At 38.2% G+C, this 27472-nt stretch overlaps 2 protein-coding genes across 3 annotated transcripts; both read left to right on the forward strand.

Moving 5' to 3' along the window:
* Positions 1 to 1280: 1280 nt before the first annotated feature.
* LOC130745536 (chloride channel protein CLC-f) lies at positions 1281 to 19080 on the forward strand. The gene is made up of 9 exons (XM_057597841.1): positions 1281 to 2038; positions 3067 to 3472; positions 6921 to 7115; positions 14617 to 15071; positions 15185 to 15289; positions 16144 to 16374; positions 16501 to 16713; positions 17088 to 17320; positions 18710 to 19080. Exons 1-9 carry the CDS (start codon positions 1643 to 1645, stop codon positions 18789 to 18791), a joined length of 2316 nt encoding a protein of 771 aa, XP_057453824.1. The 5' UTR covers positions 1281 to 1642; the 3' UTR covers positions 18792 to 19080.
* Positions 19081 to 24398: 5318 nt separating this feature from the next.
* LOC130745537 (UDP-glycosyltransferase 88F5-like) lies at positions 24399 to 27366 on the forward strand. Of its 2 annotated transcripts, none has more exons than XM_057597842.1 (2): positions 24399 to 25337; positions 26428 to 27366. In XM_057597842.1, exons 1-2 carry the CDS (start codon positions 24449 to 24451, stop codon positions 27096 to 27098), a joined length of 1560 nt encoding a protein of 519 aa, XP_057453825.1. In that variant the 5' UTR covers positions 24399 to 24448; the 3' UTR covers positions 27099 to 27366. The 2 variants fall into 2 exon arrangements, with proteins under 2 accessions (XP_057453825.1, XP_057453826.1); XM_057597843.1 differs by having other exon boundaries at positions 24410 to 25337; positions 26434 to 27366.
* The last annotated feature ends 106 nt before the right edge of the window (positions 27367 to 27472 follow it).

Genomic DNA, 27472 nt, shown 5'->3' on the forward strand with positions numbered 1-27472 from the left:
CCCCTAGCTCTTACCACTTGAGCTAACCCTCGGGGACAAGAAAAATTATTATTTCTTAATGTGTTTTAATACCAAGGTATGAGAGTTTTATGGTTTAATATATTTAATGTAATACTCAAATTTCCTTTACATATAAATAGAAACTTTTAATTTTACAGCTATTTTATCTAAATTATTTGTTAAATAATATTATCTTATTATTGACTTTAATTTTTAATATTTTTGAAATGAAATACTCAAGTAAATTTTAAGTTTATGAATGTTGTTATTTAATGTAAGGAGTTGAATAGTTTATGTAAATACAATTTTTTTTCAGTTTTTAATTTTATTGATTAATATATTTATTTCAAAGAAAATTATGATTGTTTCTTACAATGTTTTTAATACAATGCAACACTTGAATTTTGCTTATGTATTTAATGCTAAACTCAAGTGTGCTTTACATTCGACAAAAAAAAAGTGTGCTTTACATATTGATATTGATATAGATAGATAGATATATAGAAGATTTACAATGTTTTTTTTTGAAACTTATTTACAATGTTGACATAACTTTTTTAAAACTGAAAACTAATTTTAATTTTAAAACTTTCCAAAACTTAAAACTCAAAACCATACCTAAAGTGTTTATTTACTTTGAAACAATGAAATTTACAATAATCAAAATTTTAATTATTTTGAGAAGGCAATTTTATATTTTTAAAATATAAATTATAACAAACTTTTTAATCATTTTTATACTTGACCAATTTTTTTATATAATTATATATAAATAACAAAACTAATAAATTCTTCACATAAGCATAATTACAAAAAAAATTTGAATAACAATAAATTAATTCATCTGTTTCTGCCGCTTAATGTGCCAAACACGAGAATACCTTGGTTAAGACAAATAAAAAAACTAATGTGTGTCCATCGTAGTTGTTAAAAGTAGTTCTTTAAATCCCTAAAGACGAGACTTCGATCTTTCAAAGTCACACTATTAAAAAAACATTTGATATTCACCACATTCGATCGAAAAACATCATCTCGATATATTTTTTTTTGGTACATCGGAAAGATAAATTGCACCCGCCAGGAATCGATCCCTGGACTTCCCCTATCCAACCCGTATGTCCCTCAGGTTCTACCACTTGAGCTATCCTACGGACCATCTCGATATACTTGTGCTTTAAAAAAAGACAAAAAATAAAAAAATAAAAAAATAAAGAGAAAAAGGAAAACAAAGTGTGTCCAAAATTTCCACAAAGCACGTTTTATGGTGTTTGCATTTTGCAAAAAGAGAAAAAACGCAGGGAAATAGATGAGATGAGATTGTTGCGAGAAGTAAAGAAAAAGCAATAAGCAATAAAGAAGAAGAAGAACAAGTGACAACGATTTGATTTGATTTGATTTGATTGTGAGAAGAGAACAGAGCAAGTGATTGCAAACGTGCGTAACGCTAATATCACATAGTATTTATCACGCCACAAGATCCATTGGAATCGTCATATATTCTTCAAGCTTCATCCAACAACCCCTTGTTTCTATCTTCAAAATTCTTAAAAATAAAGAACAAAGTTGCGAAATTTGAAGCATTTAAGAGGTGGGTTTCGAATTTGAAGCGGTTTCGTTGATGGGTTTTTAAGGAAAATCCCAAATGCCGGAAAACGATCAGCACCGTCTTCTGGGTTCATCGGAAGATGCAGAACTCGATGACTTGGAGTCCGCTCATGGATCCGAAGCGGTCGTCGTGACGGCCAATGGCGGTGTTGGCAGTAGCAGCAGCGGCGGCAAAGGGTTCAGGGATTTGTTGAGGTTGTCGGGTCACCACCGTCACAGTTTCAAGCGTGATGGAGGTAGAAGTAGAGATCACGATCACGATCATGATCACAATCATCATCATGGTGATTCGCATTCGGGGTTTGATCTTCGTTCTGGTGATCCTTCTGCTGATGTACTTGCCGATAGTGCTCCGCCTGAATGGGCCTTGCTCCTCCTTGGTTGCCTCCTTGGCCTCGCCACTGGCCTCTTTGTCGCTGCTTTCAATAAAGGGGTATGCCAATTTTTAATCTTTGGGAACAAATTTTGGTTTTTTAGAGTTGCTTGCTATAATAGAATGAATGTAGAAGAGGTTCAGATTGTAAAACCAAGATGGGTTTGTTGTCATGTATGAAAGATTTGAACACTGATCTCAATGGAAGGGAGAAAAAAAAAACTTGAATGTGATGTTAGGTGAGCTAGTTACTAGTTAGCAATACTCTCGGCGATCCAGATCTTGCTTTAATTGTATATAATGTTGTGAATTTAATCAGATGGCCTGTGTTCATGACTTAGTGATGTTATTACTGGACTGGTCTAGTACTCTGAGATTGCATTATAATTTTTCTAATATTAAAACTGAAGTATTAGAAGTACTGTCTCAATTGTTAAAAGTAGGGCTGGTTTAGGAATTAGATAAGCCTGAGTTTATGTTATAGTTATATGCTCAGTTGTTGTGTACGATGAAGGAATTAGTGTCTGAATCTTTCAACCTACACATGACATCTTTTTGGTTGTGTAGATACCTTTGTGACTTGTTATTACCTCCCCATGTGCTTGTTGGTCTGCCACCCTCATCGGCTAGCTTTTATGGGATATATCTGTGATGGTCTGTGGCCAGCCCGTATGTTGCAAGCATTGAGAATAAATATGACATGCTAGACCCTTGGCATTTGTCTACTCTTCATAAATCATTACTTCTCTTTTTCTTACTAATCTTGTCTGCATATATATCAAGTCTTCTTTTAGCTGTGTTCTTTCTTGTACTTCTGCTTTTCAACCTGTGACTCTCTCATTTTACCTTTTTAATGTTATTGTCGTGAGAACTTGGGCATTTATAAATGATGCCTCATCATTTCAAACCAATTTTTAATACCTGACTTTCTCTCTTTTTGCCTGTTTCGCTTCATTCTTTCAACACTGGAATTGGTCATGGTTTTGGGCTATCTGCTGTGCATGTCCTGTTTTTATGTATGAATATTCACCAAATCCATTAGGCAAGATGATTTATCTGATAATATATACTGAACTATGCTCGTCTAGGTGCATGTAATACATGAATGGGCATGGGCTGGAACTCCAAATGAGGGTGCTGCTTGGCTTCGATTGCAGAGATTGGCCGATACATGGCATCGAATCCTTTTGATACCTGTCACTGGAGGGGTCATTGTTGGCATGATGTGTGGTTTACTAGAAATACTAGACCAAATAAAGCAGTCCAGCCATTCCTCTCAAAGACAAGGTTTTGATTTACTTGCAGGAATCATTCCAACTATAAAGGCTATTCAGGCTGCAGTCACTTTAGGTACTGGATGCTCATTGGGTCCTGAAGGTCCTAGTGTAGATATCGGGAAGTCATGTGCCAATGGATTCTCACTAATGATGGAAAACAACAGAGAAAGAAGAATAGCACTTGTTGCGGCTGGTGCAGCAGCTGGAATTTCTTCAGGTAGCCCGGCGATCTTGTTGAAGCCACTTTATAAAACTCCTTTTATGTTTGTTAATTTCAAATTCTTGTCACTTTAGCATCCTTGAAACTTTTTAATGATGAAGGCTTACAACTTTTCACGGCCTTGCATTGCATTGCATTGTCAAGCATAGGGCTTGGGCCATTGTACCTGGTTGTCTACTCATATGAGGGCAGCTTATTGATGATTCCCATTAAATTATTTTAGGTCTAGGTAATTGATAGAGACCTAGAATTAGAGTGGGCTTATTATTAGTGGGCTTAGTGTTAGTGGGCTTATAGCCTATAAATAAGGGATTGCTAGAAGAGTTTAGGTATCTTTTGGGATCATTTAGGAAATTGGGACTTGGGAGAGAGCAGAGCCTCTCGAATGCTCTGCAACTTTGTACATTCTCTCTAATTCTTATTTGGGAATTAGGGTTCATATTCCACAATATCATAGTTTCTATCTTCTTCTTGGCTGGGTTCTAACAATGGTATCAGAGCACCGATCTAGGTGCTGTGGTAGCCAAATGTTCCCCAGATTCGATGGAAGAGAGGCTTGGGGGTGGCTCATCAGTGTGGAGCAGTATTGTGAGGCCAGGGGAATATCAGAAGAGAAGAAATTCTCAGAGGCAAAGAGGTCTATGAGGCGAGAAGCTTACTACTGGTGGTATTCCTGGGAAAGAAGAAATCATAGGGCAACATGGATGGATTTTGTGATGGCATTGTTGAGAGAATTCGAACCAGAAGCAGATCTGTACCTGCCAGAACCAGATCAAGATTCAGGGGAGGAAGAAATCCCTAGAACGCAAGAAGGCAGGGAGGGGGAACGAACAGATTTGATTGAAGCCAAAACAGAGGTGAATTCCGTGTTGTTAGCGCCATCAGAGATCGAGCTACCCCCACCAGAGAATTCCGAGACAGAGCAACTTACGGGATCGGTGCAGAGAGAAGAGGAGGCTGTAACGACAGTGAAATCGGAGTTCGCACCGGCGGAGCACGTTGGAGTGGTGGTGGAGGAGTCACCGAAGCCAACGAAGGTTTCGATTCTTGCGGCTGGTGGCTTGTCGGTCTCGCAAGCAGAGCGTGGGAAGAACGGCGTTTTGCCCAAAATCATTGAACAGAAACCTCTCTACTCAACTCTTGGCTCGTCGGAGTTCGCCAGTCAGCCGGAGACTGAATCGCCAGGCCCTGTTGACAGTGGTTCACGCTTCTTCCTCAGCGATTCTCGCAAACCGGACGAGGTCAATCGACCGCCAGCGAAACCACCAGATATTGCGGTTACGGCGGCGGAAGCAGATTCTGTCGTCATCTGGTTGTGTTTGGGTTCATGTGGTGCTCATCTGTACATGGGTTTGTATGCAACAGAGGATGGAAGCGCGATGAGTTGCCAATCGGAAACTGTCTTGCGGCCGCCGGCAAAGCCACCGGACTTGACAGTTACGACGAAGGCCACCGGTCTTGGTTGTTACGGCGGTGGGAGCACATGGAGTGAAGGTTCGCGTTATTTTTCTCTGCGACAGAGAACGTGCGTGGCTGGTTCACACTTCTTGGTGAACTCTTCCCCAAAAGAATGGGCCAAGCCCGAATTGATTGAGAGCATTGGGCTGTGCAAAACATCCAAACAAGATGGGACATGGAGAGCACTCTGTTTTGATTTTTATTTTTGGCTTGCGTTGTATTGGGCCTGGCCCAACTGGTTACAATTGTTGGTCTTTTTGTTCTCTTTTTTTCCACCTTGAGGACAAGGTGGATGTTTGAGGGGAAAGTGATGATAGAGACCTAGAATTAGAGTGGGCTTATTATTAGTGGGCTTAGTGTTAGTGGGCTTATAGCCTATAAATAAGGGATTGCTAGAAGAGTTTAGGTATCTTTTGGGATCATTTAGGAAATTGGGACTTGGGAGAGAGCAGAGCCTCTCGAATGCTCTGCAACTTTGTACATTCTCTCTAATTCTTATTTGGGAATTAGGGTTCATATTCCACAATATCATAGTTTCTATCTTCTTCTTGGCTGGGTTCTAACAGTAATCATCTGAAAGAAACTTCGACTCATTTTGTAAATGTGATATTGGTTAGGATTTTTCCTACTTCACTGGTTACTTGATTGGTGAACCCCCTCATAATTTGACGGCATTTTTCTATCAATTTTGATTTGGTAGTCTGACAAAAAAATAGTACTTGTATGTGCTAACCCACGCCCATTAACATAAATTGTTGTAACATACTCCAATATTCATGTTGTAATATTCTTTTTGTACTGTTTCTATTTGCAAGAAGTATGAACAGGACATGTTAGCTTGGAACTTTAGGGCTTGATAGGAATTAGAGCAAGTTAAGGGGAAGTTGGATTATGGTTTGTGTCATTGGAAACCCAACAAATTAAGTCTCAAGAAATCAAAGTAGATCAGGTGGAGATAGGGAGAAGAAGACCTAGAATTCAAACCTAGATACATCACATTCACATGTCATGAAGGCTAGGCTAGCACTTCATAACTGATCATTTATATAGGATTAGTGATTAGTCACTATTAAACAAGATAAAAGTGCAAAATATCAACAATATAAAGGAAACTCAAAAGGTACATATGACTAAATAGTAAATACTTGATTACTGGATACTGAAATACTTCTGAAGAAAAGAAAATCCAAGTAAACCATGAAAGTTTATTTGCTTATATAAGTTCATTTTCCTCATTTTGTGGAATTCTAGTAACAGTTCTTGAATTTGTGGTTCCTCTTCTATAGTATTTTCCAAATATTCTTGGCATATAATTTACATTCAATACTTATTAAGATAAAGAAGAGAGGGCCAAAGATCTAAAACGTTACAATATTAGTCTCAAAAAAATTTTATCGCTAAAAAAATTAGTCCCTCAATGATATAAATATCACCAAATTAGGTCTTTGTGAAGGACTATATAGAAGACAAAATTTGTGACAAATAAACCTTTTAGGGATTTATTTGGTGACAGAACTTTTTAAAGGCTAATTTGGTGATGTTTTAGATATTTGAATTCGAAGGACTAATTTAGTGCTAGATTTTTTGAGGACTAATATGGTGATTAGGTGATTTGTGTAGCTTTGTAAAAAAGAAAGAAATAAAAGTTTAAACAAAAACATTTGCCCTCTTTAGTAGCTTTATACTGTCTTTTTTCATGGAGCATTGGAATGAATAGCATAAGTTTCTATGTACTGGGTTCCAATCTTGCTACAGTGAAATTATGTGTCCACTTCATCTTGAGTGAAATAAATTGTCCTACGAAAAAATTGAGTCCATGGATAGTTTTCTTCTATCTTGTGGTACCTAGCTTTGCTGGAGAGTTACATTAATCTTGTGTTTACTTGCTGATCTTGGTTTAAGAGTATGAATTTGTTTTTGCAGTATCTGATTATCCGTTAGAATTCTAAATGTTGGTTGTTTTAGCTTTCAATTTTTCTTGCTTCAGGCTTCAATGCAGCAGTTGCTGGTTGTTTCTTTGCTATTGAAACTGTGCTGAGGCCTCTTCGTGCTGAGAATTCTCCTCCATTTACAACTGCCATGATTATATTGGCTTCTGTTATCTCATCAACTGTATCAAACGTTATACAGGGAACACAATCAGCTTTTACGGTGCCCGAGTATCAGTTGAAATCTGCTGCTGGTACTTTTCTTCAATATTTCTGTGTTTATTATATACAATCTAGGTTTGCCATCATATTTGTCTCTTTCAATCTTAGATAGGGTTTTTCTTTCTTATTCTTTTTATGTTAAAGAAGCTTTAGTTTTTCTGCTGAATTGATTTTTTATTATGTTGTTGAAACTATTGATTTTATGAAAAATATATCCGACTTCCTAAGAATTTTTGAGTATCCAATCGAATTTTATTCTCAAAAAGTGGTTTCTGTTTTTCAATGACTTAATAACTTGATATATTAGTGTTAGCATTAAGGATTATGTTAAGAGTTAGGGTTAGATGTAGAGTCTATGGGCCAGGCCCATATGTACTTTGTACTACATGTTGTACTACTCTTAACCTAGTATTATATATATGAGGGAGGCTTCACCCTGCAGTGTATCCCATTACAATTTCTCTTTCTCTCTCTTAGTCTTTTCTCTTTACATGGTATCAACCTGTAAAAAAAAAAAAAATCCGAAAAAAAAAAAGAATTTTTTTTCCCTCCCAGCCACTACAGAAAGGGCCGACCAAGGTTGCTGGGGGTAGGAAATAATTTTTTTTTTTGGCGGCCGGATCTTGAAGAAATCGGCAGAATGCCGAAATCGCGGTTTATGTGAGTAATCGCGAAGGTGCTGTTTCAGAGCCAGATAGCGTACGTTTCAGGTACAGAGCAAGGCGTCTTTGTTGTCTGAGGAACGCCCAGTGATTTTCACAGCCGTCGGTGGTGATTTGGTGACGTTTCGACGTACAACGGTGTGTTTCGGTGTGCTCTACAGGTGGAAACGTGCGTTTTCTGTTAGTAACCAGCGTTCATATAGTTCGCTGAGTATTGAGTTCCTTTTATTTCTTTAGTGATTCCTCTCTGAGATATGGCTGAAGACAACTCTAAGACAACGGGTGAAGGGAAGACCCCAGTCACTGAGTTCATGACTACTTCGTCCAAACTCACCGACATCAAGCTTGATGGGGATGGTGAGAACTATGTGGAGTGGAAGTATTTGGTGGAGGTCAGCCTTGGAGGAATGGGAAAGGATGAGCATTTGACGGGGTCTTGTCCTACAAACGCAACGGCAGCGACGAAATGGAAGATGGATGATAAACGCATTCTAGCGTTATTGGTGAATTCTGTTGATAAGCGGACACAATCTGTGATTACTCATTGTCAAACAGTGAAGGAGTTATGGGAGTTTCTCCAGTTTATTTTTGGGAAAGCTGATAATTTGAATCGCATCTATGCTCTGTTGCAGCAGATATTTCGTCCGAAACAGGATAAGCGTAAGTTGATGGATTATTTTCTGGAATTCAAGAAATATGCTGAGGAATTGACTTCTCTCCTATCTTGCAAGACAAAAGAGGATATGCTAGCCCAACAGAAGAAATTGATAGCATTGAGTTGGTTATCTGGCCTTGATCAGGAGTTTGAGGTGGTCCGGTCTCAGATTTTGTCGAGCAAGCACGTGGATACTCTCACTGATGTCTTCTCTCGAGTCATGCGGTCCTCTTTTGAGAAGCCCAAACCTGCTCCAGATGTTGATACTTCTGATCGCTCTGCTTTAGCGGCCCATTCAGGCTTTCGTGGCGGACGTGGTGGAGGCCGAGGAGGTCGTGGTGGTGCTAGAGGTCGTGGTGGACGTTCCGGACAGATCCAATGTTATAGTTGTGGAGAATTGGGTCATTACAAGAATCAATGTCCCAATTCTCAACAGCACCAACAACATTTTCAACAGTCAGCTCCTAATCGCTTTGCCCACAACGTTTCCCAGTCAGATGTTGTCCAAACACAACCAGAAAAGCGTACAGTGGTTATGAGTGATGATGAGTTTGCCAGATATACACAGTTTCAGATCTCACAGCAGTTAGCCTCACCTTCCTCCTCCACAACTACCTTTGTCCAAACAGGTAATCCTACTGTGTGTCTATCCTCTACCTCACGGCGTTGGATCATTGATTCCGGCGCTACTGATCATATGACAGGGGATTCAGGTATTTTTTCGTCATTTAGTTCCTCTAGTATTCATTCGTCTGTAACCCTTGCTGATGGGTCCATTGTTCGTGTTAAGGGGAGTGGGTATACCACCCCAATTTCTACCTTAACTATGTCCTCTGTGCTCTATTTACCTCAGTTTCCTTGTAATCTTCTCTCAATTAGCAAAATAACCCGTTCATTAAAGTGTTCAGTAACCTTCTTTCCGGATTCTTGTGTTTCAGGATCTGTTGACACAGAGGATTATTGGTAGAGGAAGAGAATCTGATGGACTGTATCTACTAGACGAAGAAGTCTCGAAGGCATCCACAGCTTATCGTACCAGTAGCGTGTCTCCTTTCCAGCTTCATTGTCGTCTCGGTCATCCATCTCTAGGAGTTCTTAGGAAGTTGTGTCCTCAATTGGAGTCCTTATCAAGTTTTTCTTGTGAGTCTTGTCAGTTTGCTAAACACCATCGTAGTGTTTATTTACCTCGTTTGAATAAAAGAGCTATGTCTTTATTTCATATTGTCCACTCTGATGTATGGGGTCCATGCCCTGTAACTTCTAAATTAGGTTACAAGTATTTTGTCACATTTGTGGATGATTATTCTCGTGCAACATGGTTATATTTAATGAAATCCAGATCTGAGTTATTCACTATATTTTGTAACTTTTGTGCTGAAATTCGTACTCAATTTAACTGTCCAATACGTATTCTTCGTAGTGATAATGCCAAAGAGTACTTCTCTGCACCATTCTGTACTTTTATGGATAAACATGGCATGATTCATCAGTCTTCTTGCATTGTTACACCACAACAAAATGGGGTGGCTGAGCGTAAAAACCGGCATCTTATGGAAGTTGCTCGGGCTTTGATGTTTCAGATGAAGGTTCCGAAATGTTTTTGGGCTGATGCAGTTCTTACTGCTGCATATTTAATTAATCGCATGCCATCCACTGTGCTAAATGGTGTTATTCCTTATTCTGTCTTGTTTCCGTCATGTTCTTTGTTTCCTTTGCCTCCAAAAGTATTTGGTTGCACCTGTTTTGTTCTTGATGTCAGGCCTCAAGTGACTAAGTTGGATCCAAAGTCATTGAAGTGTGTGTTCCTGGGTTACTCTCGTACCCAGAAAGGGTACCGTTGTTTCTCTCCAGATCTTGGTCGCTACCTTGTCTCTGCTGATGTTACATTCTTTGAGGACTGCTCCTTCTCGGGGTGGTCGCCCTCCTCTTTCCCGGTATGTGAGTCAGAAGACACCTTCTTAACTTATATCACTATTTCCCCTGCTCCACAGACTACTACTGGTACAGGTTTCCAATTTTATGAGAAGACATATAGTCGCAGGCCGAAGAGTAGTGCTCCTCCATCGGATACTCACTCTCTACCTTCACTTCCTCTGGTGTCTTCAGACCCTCATGATAATTTGGACCTCCCTATAGCTTTACGTAAAGGTAAACGCACTTGCTCTTACCCCATCTCTTCTTATGTCACTTCCAATAAATTGTCACCTGCCTCTAAGTCTTTTGTTGCTGCCTTAGATTCTGTGTCTGTGCCTAAGTCTCTTTCAGATGCCTTATCACATGTTGGTTGGAGGCAGGCTATGGAGGAGGAAATGCTGGCCCTTGAGCATAATGTGACTTGGGATTTGGTCCCTTTACCTGCGGGGAAACAGGCTGTTGGGTGTAAGTGGGTTTACACTACTAAAGTAAACCCTGATGGTTCTCTGGCTCGCTTGAAAGCTCGGTTGGTTGCCAAGGGATATGCTCAAACATATGGGGTCGACTACACTGTTACTTTTTCCCCTGTTGCTAAATTGTCCTCTGTTTGCATTCTCATCTCTCTTGCTGCTACTAATCATTGGCCTTTGTTCCAGTTAGATGTGAAGAATGCATTTTTACATGGTGATTTACAGGATGAGGTATACATGGAGCAACCACCCGGGTTTGTTGCTCAGGGGGAGTGTGGGAAAGTGTGTCGACTCAAGAAATCATTGTATGGCCTAAAACAATCACCTAGGTCCTGGTTTGGACGATTCAGTGATGTTGTTATGGAGTTTGGTTTACGAAGAAGCGAGAGTGACCACACTGTGTTTTTCAAGCAAACTAATAAAGGCTGCATTTTATTGGTTGTTTATGTTGATGATATTGTGATTACAGGTAGTGATAGTGAAGGAATTGGCAACTTGAAGACTTTCCTTCAGACGAAGTTTCAGACCAAAGATCTTGGAATTCTGAAATACTTTTTGGGCATTGAAGTTATGTACTCGAAGAATGGGATTATGATATCTCAGAGGAAGTATGTTTTGGATTTGCTAGCTGAGACTGGTCTTATGGGATCTAGACCATGTGAGACCCCTATGGAACCAGGAATGAAACTTACAGCAGAAGGAGTTCCTTTCTCTGACCCACAACGATATAGAAGATTGGTGGGTAAGTTGAATTACTTGACAGTTACCAGACCAGATATTGCCTTCCCAGTGAGCGTTGTAAGTCAGTTTATGTCCTCCCCGACAGACGCACATTGGGAAGCATTGATTCGCATTGTCAAGTATCTGAAGAAAGCTCCAGGAAGAGGTATCGTGTACAGGGATCATGGACATATGTGAGTGGAGGCATTTTCAGATGCTGATTGGGCAGGATCTCCTATGGATAGAAAATCCACCACTGGCTATTGTGTATTTTTGGGAGGTAATTTAATTTCTTGGAAAAGCAAGAAGCAAAATGTGGTGGCACGATCTAGTGCAGAAGTTGAATATCGCGCTATGGCTCAAACTACTTGTGAACTTATGTGGGTAGGACAAATCTTGAGTGAGATGGGAATTGAGAGGATATCTCCAATGAAACTATGGTGTGATAATCAGGCTGACCTACATATCTCATCAAATCCAGTTTTTCATGAAAGAACTAAACATATTGAGGTGGATTGCCATTTTATCCGTGAGAAGCTTCAACAGAACCTTATATCTACTTCTTATGTTAGAACAGGCGATCAACTTGCAGATGTGTTTACAAAGGCTTTGAATGGGGTGCGTAATGATTTTATTTGTAACAAGCTGGGCATGATTAATATCTATGCTCCAGCTTGAGGGGGAGTGTTAGCATTAAGGATTATGTTAAGAGTTAGGGTTAGATGTAGAGTCTATGGGCCAGGCCCATATGTACTTTGTACTACATGTTGTACTACTCTTAACCTAGTATTATATATATGAGGGAGGTTGCACCCTGCAGTGTATCCCATTACAATTTCTCTTTCTCTCTCTTAGTCTTTTCTCTTTACAATTAGAGTGGAAATGTACAGTGCCATGTGTGTATATTAGCCTTCTGACTGCTGCTGCTGTCAGTTAATTCTGTTACCCTCACTGTTGCAACTGTATTCAACTGTATAACCCACACTCATATAAATATTTGATGTACTCACTCTAGAAATGAAGGAAAATAGAAGTCAAATATCAGATTAAAGTTTTCTCCTCCTCTGCCATCCCCAGCGAACTCTCAAGTCTCAGCCACTACACTCACTGCCACCATCATGACTTCATTTTCTGGCAGACACAATTCCTACATCAGCATCAATATTACCTTCTCACTTTCAGTTTCTGATAAACTCGATAACAAGATCTACCTTCTTTGGAAGCAACAGATCGAGGTGGTCATCAAGGGCCACTGTTTTCCTCACTTTGATGTGAATCCTGAAGTACACTTCATTTTCTTTTTGAAGAAGATCAAGACCTTGGTAAGTCGAATGAAGCCTCTTGAGAGCAACAGAATCAGATACTATTTTCTTGAGTCTTGACTGTTATTGTCCTATTCGAGCCCACTGCTAACTCGTGTGAAGGTGTGTCCAATTTTGGGCAATTTTGGGAACAAATCATCAATCATTTTCACCCTTAGGCCCATGTGAAGGCTCATAGACTCATAGTTAGTTGCAACTGTATCCGAGTTCTGCTAACCAGTACTTTCAGATTTAAGTTTTCTCTCATTTTCTCTCTGCCATAGATATCTATTATAATAGATGGCAATTACAATAAATCTAACTTATGTTCAGTTCAGAAAATTTTCTAAAAATCTTTTACAAGATTTATAATTAAGTTGTTAGCAGAGCGCCAAAATGGAGCTACTGACTACTTTATTCCACAAAAGAGGAAGCCGTAAAAAGTTCCTACAAAGTCGTTCCTCTCCTTCCATTTGAACTAAACAACAGCTCAAATTGTGCATCACCTAAGATCCTTATTTATATGAATGGTAGGCTTCTAGTTCTAGTCAAATAGGGAAACTAATTAAGAAACAAGCAAACAAACCCTAACGAATAATCTAAGCTACCTTATATTACTAAGATATAGTCAAGATATTATAAAGTATTGTTAGAATATAATATAAAACCATTAAAGTGACCCTTACCCAACAGCTTAAGCTTTTGAGATAAGTGGTTGTTTGACATGGTATCAGAGCCTCTATGGCCGAAAGGTCTAGAGTTCGATCCTTGCTCCCCTCACTTTCTAATTAAAAAAGTGGAATTTAATTAAGCACATGGTAGGTGGGCCTCTGCATTTATCTACGCTTCAAGCTCAAAGGGCTCTTGCGTGAGGGGGCATGTTAGAATATAATATAAAACCATTAAAGTGACCCTTACCCAACAGCTTAAGCTTTTGAGATAAGTAGTTGTTTGACAAGTATCATGTTATATCTTGCCGTTGTCTTTAATGCATTTCAAACATTAGATAGGATCGGGGTTTATCATACTCATCTCTTATTCTACTCTTACCTAATTCTATTGTCCTACACATCTTTACCCTATTTTGACCACCAGACAAACCGTGAATATTCAAATGATGATTGGGCAAGTTCTCTTATTGATAGGTGATACACCTCGGTTATTATGTTCATAGGAGGTAACCTAATATCCTTGAAAAGTAAGAAATATAATGTAATTTTAAAATCAAGTGCTGAGGCGGAATGCCAAGCCTTGAGACATCCACAACTTTGCAAACGTTTTTTACTAAAAGGAGCTTCAATTGAGGCAGAACATGCAATGCAAATGACACTTGTTTGTGATAACACTGTTGTATTACATCTTGTTCTCAATCTTTTCCTTGAAAGGACCAAGCACTTTGAGGTAGATTGCTACTTTGTAAGAGAACGATACAATCTAAAGACAAACACCAATTTTGAGACACATGGGTCTAGGAAAATGCTTCGCTTCTCTCACTCTCTCTCTCTCTTTCTCCCCCCCCAACTGAAAAATTGAACAATTTATTCTTTTCCCCCCTTAATTTTGCATCTTTATCTTCCAATTTTTATTTAAATTCTAATTTACCTGTTAAACTCTTCCATACCTGAAACTTCTGTTAGTGCTCCAATGGTATGTTTTATTATTTTAGTAGAGTTGGTCACTGGTATGTCTGCTCTGTTGATAACGATTATCATGGGCACCATCTTAACTATGATTCGTTCTGTTTTTCATTGAAACAAATCCTTACCAAGATTCACGTGTTGTCTGATATTTCCTCATGATATTGCATGCAGAGCTACCTTTATACTTGATATTGGGAATGCTATGTGGTTGTGTAAGTGTGGCCATGACTCGTTTGGTTGCTTGGTTCAACAAATTTTTTGAGGTTATCCAGGAGAAATTTGGCCTTCCTACTGTAGTCTGCCCTGCTCTAGGTGGTTTAGGGGCTGGGATCATTGCTCTTAAATATCCTGGAATATTATATTGGGGTTTTACAAATGTGGAAGAAATTTTGCGCACTGGAAAGAGTGCTTCAGCTCCTGGAATATGGCTTCTGACTCAATTGGCTGCTGCTAAGGTCATTGCCACAGCTCTTTGCAAGGGATCTGGGCTGGTAGGCGGTCTCTATGCACCAAGTTTAATGATTGGTGCTGCAGTTGGTGCTGTGTTTGGAGGCTTTGCTGCAGAAGTTATCAATTCAGCAATTCCTGGAAATGCTGCTATTGCCCAACCCCAGGCATATGCTTTAGTAAGCTGACTAACTCTGTGAATTGTAGCAGTTTTAGAAATACCATCACTGACTTCAAGACTGATTTGGTTCATCGAAATTTATATAATTAGAAGTTAATTTAACTTCCGCAGGTTGGAATGGCCGCTACATTAGCATCTGTTTGTTCTGTGCCTTTGACTTCAGTTCTACTTCTGTTTGAGCTGACAAAAGATTATACGATTCTGCTTCCTCTGATGGTAATCATTCAATTAATGTCTATATATAATAAATCCTAGTTTGTCGCATGTGTAGTTTTCCACTGTTCTGTAGTTTTTACGACTAACAAAATGAGTCATTTGTGTCATTCTTTCCACTGTTCTGTAGTTTTTACGACTAACAAAATGAGTCACTGTTCTGTAATAAAAGATGATTGGTTTACTCTTACATCATTCTGTTGTTTGTCTCATGGATGGTTAACAAATTTCCAATGTTATTAGAGGTTGTTTCTCTGTGACACCTTGACTTTTTTGTGTTATGAAGTTGAAAGTGAATCTACACTCTACAGTATTGTCTGCTATATGATTTGCATGTTTCTTAAAATTAGTATGGTTTGATATCGGTGCGACATATCTCCACCATTTTTATCTGTGAAAGGGATAAACTTTTAATGCAGTTTGAATTCATAAAATCTTTAAACTACTCCCTCTGTTCGAATCCATATTGTAAAGTTTGTTATGTTCACTATATCTGTTATTTATAAAAAAGGAAGCATTTGTCATATTTTTCCGATGCAGTTACAGTAATTAAGAAACCTATTCAATAGCTATCTTTTAAACAAACTTCAATATTTCGATCCCTGACAATCTTGATCCTCGTTTAATTATCTTAAACAGCAGATATTTTGAAACGAAGTGCTTTTGTAGTTTTGTTTGAACTGCTCTGGCATTGAAATGCGTTTAGTATTTTCTAATAGACATCACTTGTGGCTTGAACCTCAACCTTTTTTTTATGCAGGTGTCCCAACTGCCCTAACTTGTAATTTGCTCATCTTTAATGTAAAATATTAATGTTTAATGTTCTGATCTTGTATAATTGTTGAACTTGCTTTCAGGGGGCTGTCGGTTTGGCAATATGGGTTCCCTCAGTGACAAACCAGACGAAGGAGAGCGATGCACCTGATACAAGAAACTTAGCAAAAGGATATTCTTCAATTTCACATGCTGAAGATGATGAGGGTAACTGGAGACAAGGAAATGATGGGAACGGTTTAGAACTCTGTATTGTTGGAGATGCAGCTGATCTGGAAGAAATTGATGAGGAACTGCTTCTGGACAATCTTAAGGTTGAGAAAAGCTTTTTCTGTATCATCCATCTTTTGTTGTTAACTCTGCGGCAGGATGTTGATTTCGGATCTTGTTCTTTATCTGTTAACTTTGTTACCTTATCATGTCACTATTCCTCTTGACAGGTTTCTCAGGCCATGTCAGTACTGTATCTGAAGGTTTCGTCATCTACAACCCTGAAAGATGCAATCAAATGCATGCATGACAACCAGCAAAATTGTGTGCTGGTTGTTGATGAAGAAGATTTTCTGGAAGGAATATTGACATATGGTGACATTAGAAGGTGTAGGTCCGAGAAGTCTAGTGATACTTCTATGAGTGATTCTGCTCTTCTGGATGTATGTAGAAAGTTCCCCTGCTCTTTATATGTTTAAGACTCGTGTCTGTTTGCAAATTGTCTTAGAAATAGCTATTTTCTAGAATTCATGAAAAAAATGGAAAATAGAAAAGATGTTGACTGAATTGTTTTCTGAATAAATTTGAACAACAAACTAAACTGGATAAAAAAAATCAAATTTTATTTCAGTTGGAACAGAATTGTGACTATCTTTTTTTTTTTGAAGTCATGATAATGCTGAAGTAAATGGGTTATAATTGCTCTGTTGCGAAAATACTGAAGTTGATACCTGTTTCCTACTCTACTGCTAAAGATAGAATTGTCATTATTCTTGCCAGTCTCTTCCAATCATAATTCATGTTGAATATTTGACAGGTGAACACATGCCCTGTTTCCTCTGTTTGTACTCGAGGGATTAGCTATCGTGGACAAGCACGGGGACTTTTAACCTGCTATCCAAATACTAGTTTGGCTATGGCTAAAGAGTTAATGGAGGCCAAGGGCATTAAACAATTACCAGTAGTTAAACGTGGTGTAGATAGCAGTAGAGAGAGGAAGCGAAGAATTGCTGGTCTTCTTCATTATGATGCATTATGGCACCGTCTCAGGTTTTTCCTGAAATCTAATGCTTGTTTTATTCTACAATATCTGCTTCCCCTCCCAATATGAAATTTAGGTTTCTCCTTTTCAGTTTATAAATGTCTTCATCTATGCCCTTTGATCTTTAATATTATCTCAGTCATTGACTTTTTTTCCTTTGTGTGTAAACTAGATATTTTAATTAAAAGTTTAAAACTTTAAATTAGTTGGTCACATGAAAGTGCTGCATATTTTTGAATCTGTCATGAGTTATTTAAGTTTGATTTTTTTCAAAAATAAAAACTTTTTCTCAAAATCTACACATTCAACTTTTTTTCTCTGATAATCTTTGATAAAGAACTTAAATTTCATCTCCATCCACCAGTCTTCCAGATTTTTTCTCCCTTTCTACCCATTATTGATGTGATCCAAACTCTGAATCATAGACGATCTTTCTAGACCTCAATATTTCTTGGTCTTTGAGTGGGTATTTAATTCTTTTAAATTAATCAGGAATTCCTTGTTGATTCACATGAAATATGTAATTCACTCTTCTAATTCTTGACCATAGACTTTTAGATGAGATGTGAAAGGCGGGTCTTTTGTATTTCTTGTATTTCTTTTTCTGGGACTGATAGGAAATATATCCTTTTAAGGTTTATAACATTTTCTGCTCTGATTATTATTTTCATTATAATGAAGTAAATCACTATCATGTATTTTTCAAGCCCTGTGTGCATATGATTTTGCATATGAACATATTTAGGATCAGTTATACTAGAAAAGTGATTTACTTTTTAGAAATTTTGTATAATGCATAAGCCAATTTTGATCAGTTATAATCATAAAAAGTATTTTTTGATTTTAAAAAGTAGTTTTAATTATAATTTGTTTCAGAAACTAGTCAAAATAATCAGAAATTGATTTGTTTTAAGGTTAATTTTTTTCAAAAGCTTAACCAAACACACAGTTTTTACCAAAAAAAAGAGGTGAAATAAGCAGGCTCTTAATTGCCCAAGAACTAGTATGTATATAGCCTTGTTGCTATTTTTCCCCTGCTAGTTGGAGGATGATTACTACCTTTCCAAGCCTCACTGATCTTCTTCTGTGTTATGATCTCATCATTCACTTTTTGTGAACTTCCAATAGTCTGTTTGGTTGTGCATTTCCAGATATTAAAATCGTGTATAAAACCTCCAAAAACTAATATTTATTGACTTTAGTTTAAGCAATTTGTAATGAGTCTAAGGCCGAAATCAATTCTGTAGAGAAGCTTCTGTGTGTAGTTTCTTGATGTCAGAATTGATTATGAAGAAAGATAAGCTAATCCAAACAAGTAATTAGTGACAATAGTTGCCAAGTAATTATCATTTCCTTTCGCAATACCTATTTATGTTGATACAAGTGTTCATGTGCAGGAAAGAGATTAACCACCGGAAGTCAGCTTATAGAAACAGGACAGAAAACAATTTGGATGTGATAACTACAAATGGGCATTAACTTATGGGGTTCGCTTGCAAAAGAAATATTAGGTGAGATTATAGCAATAATTTCCTTTGCTGCCTTTAAAAGTGAGACCATATCAGCTCATGTATATTTAGTGCCACAAAGGTGGTTATTTGATAAGGAAGAAAATATTTCCAACCCCCACGAATTTTGCATCCACCATTCTCAATTACAGCCTGAGATTGTTTAGGGTACTGCAGCTTGTAAAGTAACTCTATAAGAAGCAGAAGATTCCTGAATCCGATTTTAAAACCAGAAATCTGAGTTATCTTAATTATTATCATGTGCCTCTTGGTTCCTCTGCTAAATTTATTCTTCCTTCCTCATCTTAGGAGCATAGGGATTAAGATCCTCTCAACAATGTCAATTGGAACATTATGTCTATATCTCTGCATAAATTTTCAAAGGGCCTCACCTATTTAATACATATTGAAGAAAGAGTATAAGAGAAGAATTTGTTATTCAACCAACTGAAATTACCAATATTTGTAGAACCGGACTTATCACTTAACTGGTTGAGGCATTGGTTCAAGGTTTAATAGATGAATTTATGAGACAATGTTGCTTGACAAAAAAAACAATGTTGAAATGACGGACTTATCGAATGTTGATGAGGATTCAATGAGACAATTTGAAATGTGGACCGTGACCAAGATTGTAGTAGTTGCAAAGAAAAAGGTTGTTTCATTGTGTGGGCTGTGTACACCCACACAAGGTTGTTTCCTTCCATCCATGACCCGCCGTCAAAATAACCATACACATATGTACGTATGTGTTTTTGTTTTTTTAGATCATCTCCAATGGTTTCAACATTCAACACCCTCAACACTCCACTTTTTCTCTTCCCAACACTCCACATCACCTTCTCTCTTCAGTTCAGCACTTCATTCAACTTTTACCCACTTCAATGGTTTTTCATTCAACACCCTACCCCCTACCCCACCACTTTTTTTATTTCATATTTTAATTTAATTTTATATTTTTCTTTTTATGATTTCATAAAATTAAAATTTTCGATAAAAATTAAATTAAATAAACTATTATCGATTTAATTTAATTTATTTTTTTTATTTTTTTAATTAAATTAAATTAACGTCATATTTTTTTAATGTAAATTAAATTAAAACACTTAACAATTTAATATTTTTTTAAAAAAATATACACAATAATTTATTTTATTTTATTAACTTCAAATGGAAGAAAAGAAACTAAGCACAAAGTAATATATTTTATTTGCTTAACTTAAAATGCAAGACAACAAACTAAGCACACAATAATTTATTTAATTTTCTTAACTTAAAATGCAAGACAACAAACTAAACACACAACACACAAATAACGTAATTAGTACGATACAAAGCATATTTAATCATGATACATTCCAAACTTTGCCCAGATGTGCTTCACTAGATCTGCTTGCAGTTCGTGATAGACATTTGGATCACGCAACTCGGATCTAGCACGCACATGATCCGCAAAAGCGGGTAACACCTCGGTCGAGTATGGTTGCGGTTTACTAGATCCACTTCCCTCAGCTTGCTCAAAATCGGTCCAGCGTTGAGCATATGAATCTCGTTCATCCTCAACAATCATATTATGTAATATGATGCATGACCTCATGATGATACCCAAATCAGTTATGTCCCACAAGCGAGCTGGTTCACGGATGATTTTAAAACGAGCTTGAAGCACTCCAAATGCACGTTCGATGTCCTTCCGACATGTCTCCTGGTGTTTTGCAAAGCACTTATCGGGTTCACTTTGAGGAAGTCTAATAGATTTGACGAAAGTTGGATAAGAAGGGTAGATACCATTAGCTAGATAGTATGCCATATTATAGGGACGTTGATTCAAGATGAAATTCACACTTGGAGCGTTTCCCTGTTCCAATTCATCAAACACTGGTGACCGGTCTAGAACGTTTATATCGTTCAACGTTTCTGGACATCCAAAAAAGGCATGCCAGATCCAAAGATCAGGAGATGCAACTGCTTCAAGAATAACTGTGGTGGTTCCCTTATCCCCTCTAGCAAATTGACCTTCACATGCTTTAGGACAATTTTTCCACTCCCAGTGCATGCAGTCAATACTCCCGATCATGCCTGGGAACCCCCGCATTTCACTAACCTGTAGTATTCTTTGCAGGTCCTCTTGGGTTGGTGCTATCAGGTACTCTTGCTCATACAATCGTATGATTCCTTTACAGAATCTACGTAAACACTCCAATGTTGTAGTCTCTCATATTTTGATGTACTCATCGACTGCATCTGCTGCCACACCATATGCTAACATTCGCATTGCTGTGGGGCATTTTGCTAAGGGCGATATACCTTCTTTCTTCGCTGCATCAACTCGCTGGGTGGAGTAGTTATCACTACTTGAAAGGTCCGCAACGATTCGAAGGAAAACATGTTTTTGCATCCGGTACCGGCGACGGAATATTCCATCGTCGTATGTAGGCTCATTGGCAAAGTAGTCGTCAATTAGCCTTTGGTTTGCCCCTGCATGATCTCTACTGAGATGGTTTCTACCACGAGGTGCACTATCCTCCAATATTAGATTTCGACGCTCCCTAAATCGGTTGAGTATATAAGTGTCTTCTCTCTCACTTTTTTCAAGGTATGCTTCGAGATCAAACTCTGGTGGATCCATTTTTTGTGAAATTTGAAGTAGATGGGAAGAGATACATTGAATGGTGGATCTATGAGTCCATATATATAGATAAATTGAATGGTGGACACCGACGGATTCGAAATAATATGAACTATAGTTAATTATCGGATAAGGACTAGATTCGAATTGAGTGATACATATTCAAACTCGGTAACCCATACATTAAAGCCACTGACAACACTGACAAATTATTAAAGTAAACAGTACAGACTTGACAAAACACTGACAAATTATGAAAGCAAACACTACACACTTGACAACACTGACAAATTATTAAAGCAAACACTACAGACTTGACACCACTTGAAAATTAATAAAGCAAACACTACAGACAATTAATTTCCAAAGAGCTCTTGAGACAACCGCTTCAACAGCTCTTTCTTGTGGTCACTGAGATGCTCATCTTCACTTAACTTTAGAAATAATTCCATTTTCTTAGCTTCAGTCTCCTCTTTCCTCAATTTATTAGCCTCTTGTTGCATCGATGCTATCTGCTTCAATTGTTCAACCTCTATCTCCTTGACTTGTTTGTATTCAGCCCAATCTTTCTCCATCGCCTCCAAGGTAGCTGTTGTGCTCTTCTTTTTACCCTTTTTTAGCTGCCTCCCTACCCATTCGACGGGGAATCGATCCTATAGAGTTTGAGCCACATGCATCACTCTCGCGAGATCGCTTAGATCCACTACTTCCTGAGCCAACATTTCCTCCTGCTTGACTACAGTAACGTGGTTGATCACGGAGAGCCTGCCATTCTGCCATCAAATTAAATTGACCCTTCTTCCCATCTGCGTATAATTCCTACGCTTGGGTCAAAATATCATTCTCCGACCAACCGCTTCGTTGCATACGCTTAACGCCATCATAAGCGCCAACCCATTTATTTATTTGCTTGCTCATATAATTATAACGGTTTCGGCATGCATTTCCATCCCGCGGAGGATCGAATGAGCAATGCTGATTACAATACTCAACAATTTGACCCCAAAATGTTTCTCCTTTTTGGTTTCTCCCGACAACACTGTTTGTTCCATATTTAAGCCACCCACTAATTAACACCCTATTTTGATCAGTGTTCCATGCTGGAGTGACTTCTCCTGCTCGGGAAATTCAGGTGCACCATCATTAGACGACGGTGTTGGAGATGGATATCTGAACATAGATCCATGATGAGGATGAGGACGTTGGTTGATAAATTGATTTGGATCTTGAAAATTGTTGGGATTTTGGTAGTTGGATTGATTTGGATCTTGATAATTGTTGGGATTTTGGTAGTTGGATTGATTTGGATCTTGATAATTGTTGGGATTTTGGTAGTTGGAAAATTGATTTGGATGTTGATAATTGTTGGGATTTTGGTAGTTGGAAAATTGATTTGAATGTTGATAATTGTTGGGATTTTGGTAGTTGGAAAACTGATTTGGATGTTGATAATTGTTGGGATTTTGGTTGCTAAATGAGTTAGAAGAATTCTGGGTGTTGAAATGATAAATGTTGGGATCCATTTCAAAGCAAAGGGGATAATAGAAAGATAATAAGATGAATAAGATGATGAAAAACTTGGTTTTTTTTTCTGTGTCCAAATCAAACGAACAAAGTCTCTATTTATAGAGAAAAAAAAATCATGAATTTTGGTAAAAAAATTATATTTTTTAATTTTTTTTGAATGAAATAATTGAGTTGGAAAGATTAGGATAAACGAAAATCGCCCGGACCAATCAAACGAAGCCACATGTCCCACTGCAGCCCATCTCTCTCTTCTCTGACGCGTGCGTGGCACGCGCCTGTCGGTGCCCAACCAGGGCGTGCCACGCGTCCCACTTCCGGAGCCACTGGGTCCCACAGCGCAGCCAACCTGACACGTTACGCGCCTTGTCGGCGCGTGTGTAGCACGCGCCTGTCGGTCACCAACCAGGGCGTGCCACGTGGCTCCGGACGCAGGTTTCAGCTGTGTTGAATTTTTTCAACTCCTCTCTCCCCCTTTCAACTTTCAACACTTCATTTAAACACCATTACACACACATTTCAACATTAAACACACCCCTTTCAACACCATTAAAGATGGTCTTATAGGTAAATGTTAGTTGTTAGTAAATTAGACCTCCTTAGGGTTCGAACCCTGAACCTTTCACCCTTCATTCCACCCAACCCTTATGTCATTACCTCTTACCACTTGAGTTATCTTTCGGGCACCATATGCGCTTGTATTTGAATAGGAGAAGTACACTGAATTTTCCCCATGTCCAGGATATTGTGGTACAAAAAATTTAATATTTGTGACATGCTACTAAAGTACTTATCCATCACCTTGGTCCTCTCCAACCAAATGGAAGTGAAACTTGAACTGAGCCTTCAATTCAACAGGGGTTTCATGTCCCGTTGAATTGAATACGTAGTTTTTGACTTTTTTTCCTTGAATTGAACCATGGTATCAATTTGAAAGATAATAATTTCACTATCTTAAAATGGTATTAAGTGTCATGGTTGCTATAAATTTTGAATGGCCGTCCTTACTTTACCTTTACCATAAAGAGGAACACTCAATTCAATTGTACTCCCGTTACTTTTACATAATTCTTTAAAATTAAGAAAAATTTGTAATTTTTTTATTAACTTTTAGAAATTATCCTTATTTAAAAACTTGCATATTCAATAAATTTCTCTATTTACTTTAATTATGTGTTTAATTTCTCAGGAATTAATTTTTTGAAGTTCACACTATAAAATGATTTTTAATACGGAACCAAACCAACGAATGCTATTTTTGAAATGTTAATAATTATGTAAACCTTTGTTGTTTTTCAAAACTTGCAACTTTTAATCAATTTACCTTTTTCATGTTTATCTGTCTAATGCAATTCTTGTGTTTCTTCTAAAATTTCTTCGTGATATATATAGCAATCCTCCTTTTCAAAATCTTACAATTTTTTTCATATTATCTTAGGGTAAATTTTGAAAAATGAAAATGCGGTGAAAATGAAATGGAAAAGAAATTAAGTGTGAGATATTTAATTTTGGGCAAGTATATACATTGCTATGTCTCCCTTCCCCTCTCCTACCACAGTCAAAATTTCAACAACAACCCGCTGACTAGCAACCCAAAGATGGAAGCAGCAGCAGCAGCAACAATCGTGTTGTATCCAGCACCAGGCATAGGCCACATAGTTTGCATGGTGGAGCTAGCAAAACACGTCGTCCACCACCACCACTATTCCATCACCATCCTCCTCACCACTGGCCTCCTAGACAACCCTTCCACCGACGCCTACATCCACCGCATCTCCACCTCCCACCCTTCCATCTCCTTCCTCCGCTTCCCCAAAACCCCCCTCACCACCGCAACCCAAAGCAGAGCCGCCACCGCCTTCCAGTTCATCAAAACCAACACCTTCAACGTCCAATCCACCCTCACCAAAATCTCCCAATCCTCCACCATCAAAGCCCTCATCATCGACCTCTTCTGCACTTCCGCCATGGAAGCCGCTTCCTCCATTGGAATCCCCGTCTACTACTTCTTCACCTCCGGCGCCGCCGATTTAGCACTCTACTCCTACTTCCCACAAATCCATCGCCAAACCACGGCGTCGTTTAGGGACATGGCCGGAGTGGAGCTTCGTGCCCCGGGGAACGCGCCGGTGAAGGCGCGTCAGATGCCGGAACCGTTGCTGGATAGGGAGGACCCTGCGTACTCGGAGATGCTGTATTTCTGTGAGCATCTTCCGAAGGCGAATGGAATCATCGTGAACACGTTTCCGGAGCTTGAACCTGCGGCGGTAACTGCCGTTGAGGAAGGTGTGTGCTTTCCTGATCCTGAACAAGCTCCTCCAGTTTACTACATTGGACCCTTGATCGCGGAACCGCAACAATCAGGTAAAGATTATTCTCTACCACTAAAATGCGAGGTTTTTATTATCCATACGACATAATCTAATAAAATGTTTATGAAAAGGAACTTTTAGAGATTAATTTATAAAATCGGTTATTTAATGTAAGCAGTTTTATTTAATTTTTTTTTACAAAAATCGTACGTGAATATCTTAATAGTTACAAACAGTTAGGGTCCCTTTGATGCAATCAGAGAAGTCGTGATGTCATGTGATCCTCTGTTTATTGTTGATTTTTGCACATAAGTGGTCTACGTATCAAAATCATTTTTTTTATTGACATCTAATTAATCTGAATTGTTTATTTTATCCATGATGGACTGCTAGTGTGATCGGACGGGATTGATTTGGATCTAGGATATTTAAATGTCTAAACCAATCAAATAATGTTCGGTTTGAGTTGATTCGAATGTTCTGATTTTTTGCTTTTTGACTCGAACCAAACCAATCTAGTCTCAATTGGATTGGGTTTGTTCGATTCGGATGGTCGAATTCGGAATAAAAAATATTATTTAAAATTTGCATGAAATTTATTAAGAAAATGTGAAAAATTATTAAAAATATAGAAACTCTATATAATCCAATATCTCAAAAAAAAACATAACATTTCATACTCCATATAATCTAACTACAAAAACTAAAACCAACATCTTCAATACAAACATAAATAGGCAACACAATATTAAACCTATAAGTAACATAAGTTAGGTTTTAACAAACAATATGCAATGTGCTAGTGCTTTTTGGGCTGAATGGTAGAGAGAAAAAATTGTTCCCAATACATTGAGTTGGTACGGAGTCATTGAATATCCCACTCAAATCCGATTCCCGAACCGAAGATGATCAGAAGCAGTAAAAGAAATTCAAACCGAGCCAATAATGCAATCTGACATTCCGACCCACCATAAATTAGTTTGGTTCATTTCAATTGGATTCTTGGGTCGGACTCTACTTGCTTACAATTTTGAATCAAATTTTTTTATGTTATTTATCAGGAATGAAAAGTTGTCTTTATTTTTCAAAGTGTGTTGAATTATTTGTTTGTTCTCAATTAAGAAAAACATTTTTTGTGTAAGAATCAGATGATGGAAGTAAGAGTAAAGATTGCTTGTCATGGCTGGATAAACAACCGAGTAGAAGTGTCGTGTTCCTCTGTTTTGGAAGTCGTGGAAGCTTCTCTGTGGCACAGTTGAAAGAGATAGCTGAAGGATTGGAGAGGAGTGGACAGAGATTCTTGTGGGTTGTGAAGAGGCCACCACACAACGAAGGATCGAAGCAAATTCACGATACAACAGGGGAATTCAACTTGAGTTCGGTGTTACCAAGTGGGTTTATAGAGAGAACTAAAGAGAGAGGCTTAGTGCTGATGTCATGGGCTCCGCAAGTGGAGGTCTTGACTCATGAATCGGTTGGCGGGTTTGTGACTCACTGCGGGTGGAACTCGGGGTTGGAAGCGGTGGTTGCTGGGGTGCCAATGATTGCGTGGCCATTGTATGCAGAGCAACATGTGAATAGGAATGTGATGGTTGAAGATATGAAGGTGGCTGTTGGGGTGGAACAGAGGGAAGAAGATGGGTTTGTTAGTGGGGAAGAATTGGAGATGAGGGTAAAGGAGTTGATGGAGTCTGAGAGAGGGAGGGAGATAAAGGAAAGGAGTTTGAAGATCAGAGACATGGCTTTAGCTGCACTTGGAGAATTTGGATCATCCACAAATGCACTTGCCAACTTGGTTCAAACATGGAATTAAGTCACTAAGTGACCCCATTGTGACTAGTACCCTTACTGGAACATAAACTAGATGTTTGCTGCTTCCTTGCTAGTTAGATTTAGGTCTTTCTTGGTGTGGCACTTGTGTAAGGTTAAATTTGCATTTAGTTATAAAAAGAAGAGACGTGTGACTCCAAATTGCCATTACTTACCACTAGGAAACGTGATAGTGCTGGTACAATTTAAAAGGGCATTATTTATAAGTACTGAATTACTGATCTCTATTCCTTGCTTATTTTTTCCGATTAGACTTAGCCCCCCTGCTTGTTTGTTTTGGCACTTCTGGGACTAATGTAAATTTTCCATCTTTCTTGAGAAGGAAAAACAATGCTGCAAAAAACTGTTTCCATTTTA

This window comes from Lotus japonicus, chromosome 3, assembly GCF_012489685.1.
Source record: "Lotus japonicus ecotype B-129 chromosome 3, LjGifu_v1.2".
NCBI classification, from domain to species: domain Eukaryota; kingdom Viridiplantae; phylum Streptophyta; class Magnoliopsida; order Fabales; family Fabaceae; genus Lotus; species Lotus japonicus.

Excerpts from the sequence above, each read along its gene's own strand:
- LOC130745536 (XM_057597841.1), top strand. The coding sequence starts at position 1,643 with ATGCCGGAAAACGATCAGCACCGTCTTCTGGGTTCATCGGAAGATGCA. Across the intron at positions 16,375-16,500 it reads TGCTTCTGGACAATCTTAAG|GTTTCTCAGGCCATGTCAGT; the intron begins GTTGAGAAAAGC and ends TCCTCTTGACAG. Across the intron at positions 17,321-18,709 it reads GCATTATGGCACCGTCTCAG|GAAAGAGATTAACCACCGGA; the intron begins GTTTTTCCTGAA and ends GTTCATGTGCAG.
- LOC130745537 (XM_057597842.1), top strand. The coding sequence starts at position 24,449 with ATGGAAAAGAAATTAAGTGTGAGATATTTAATTTTGGGCAAGTATATA. Across the intron at positions 25,338-26,427 it reads CGCGGAACCGCAACAATCAG|AATCAGATGATGGAAGTAAG; the intron begins GTAAAGATTATT and ends TTTTTGTGTAAG.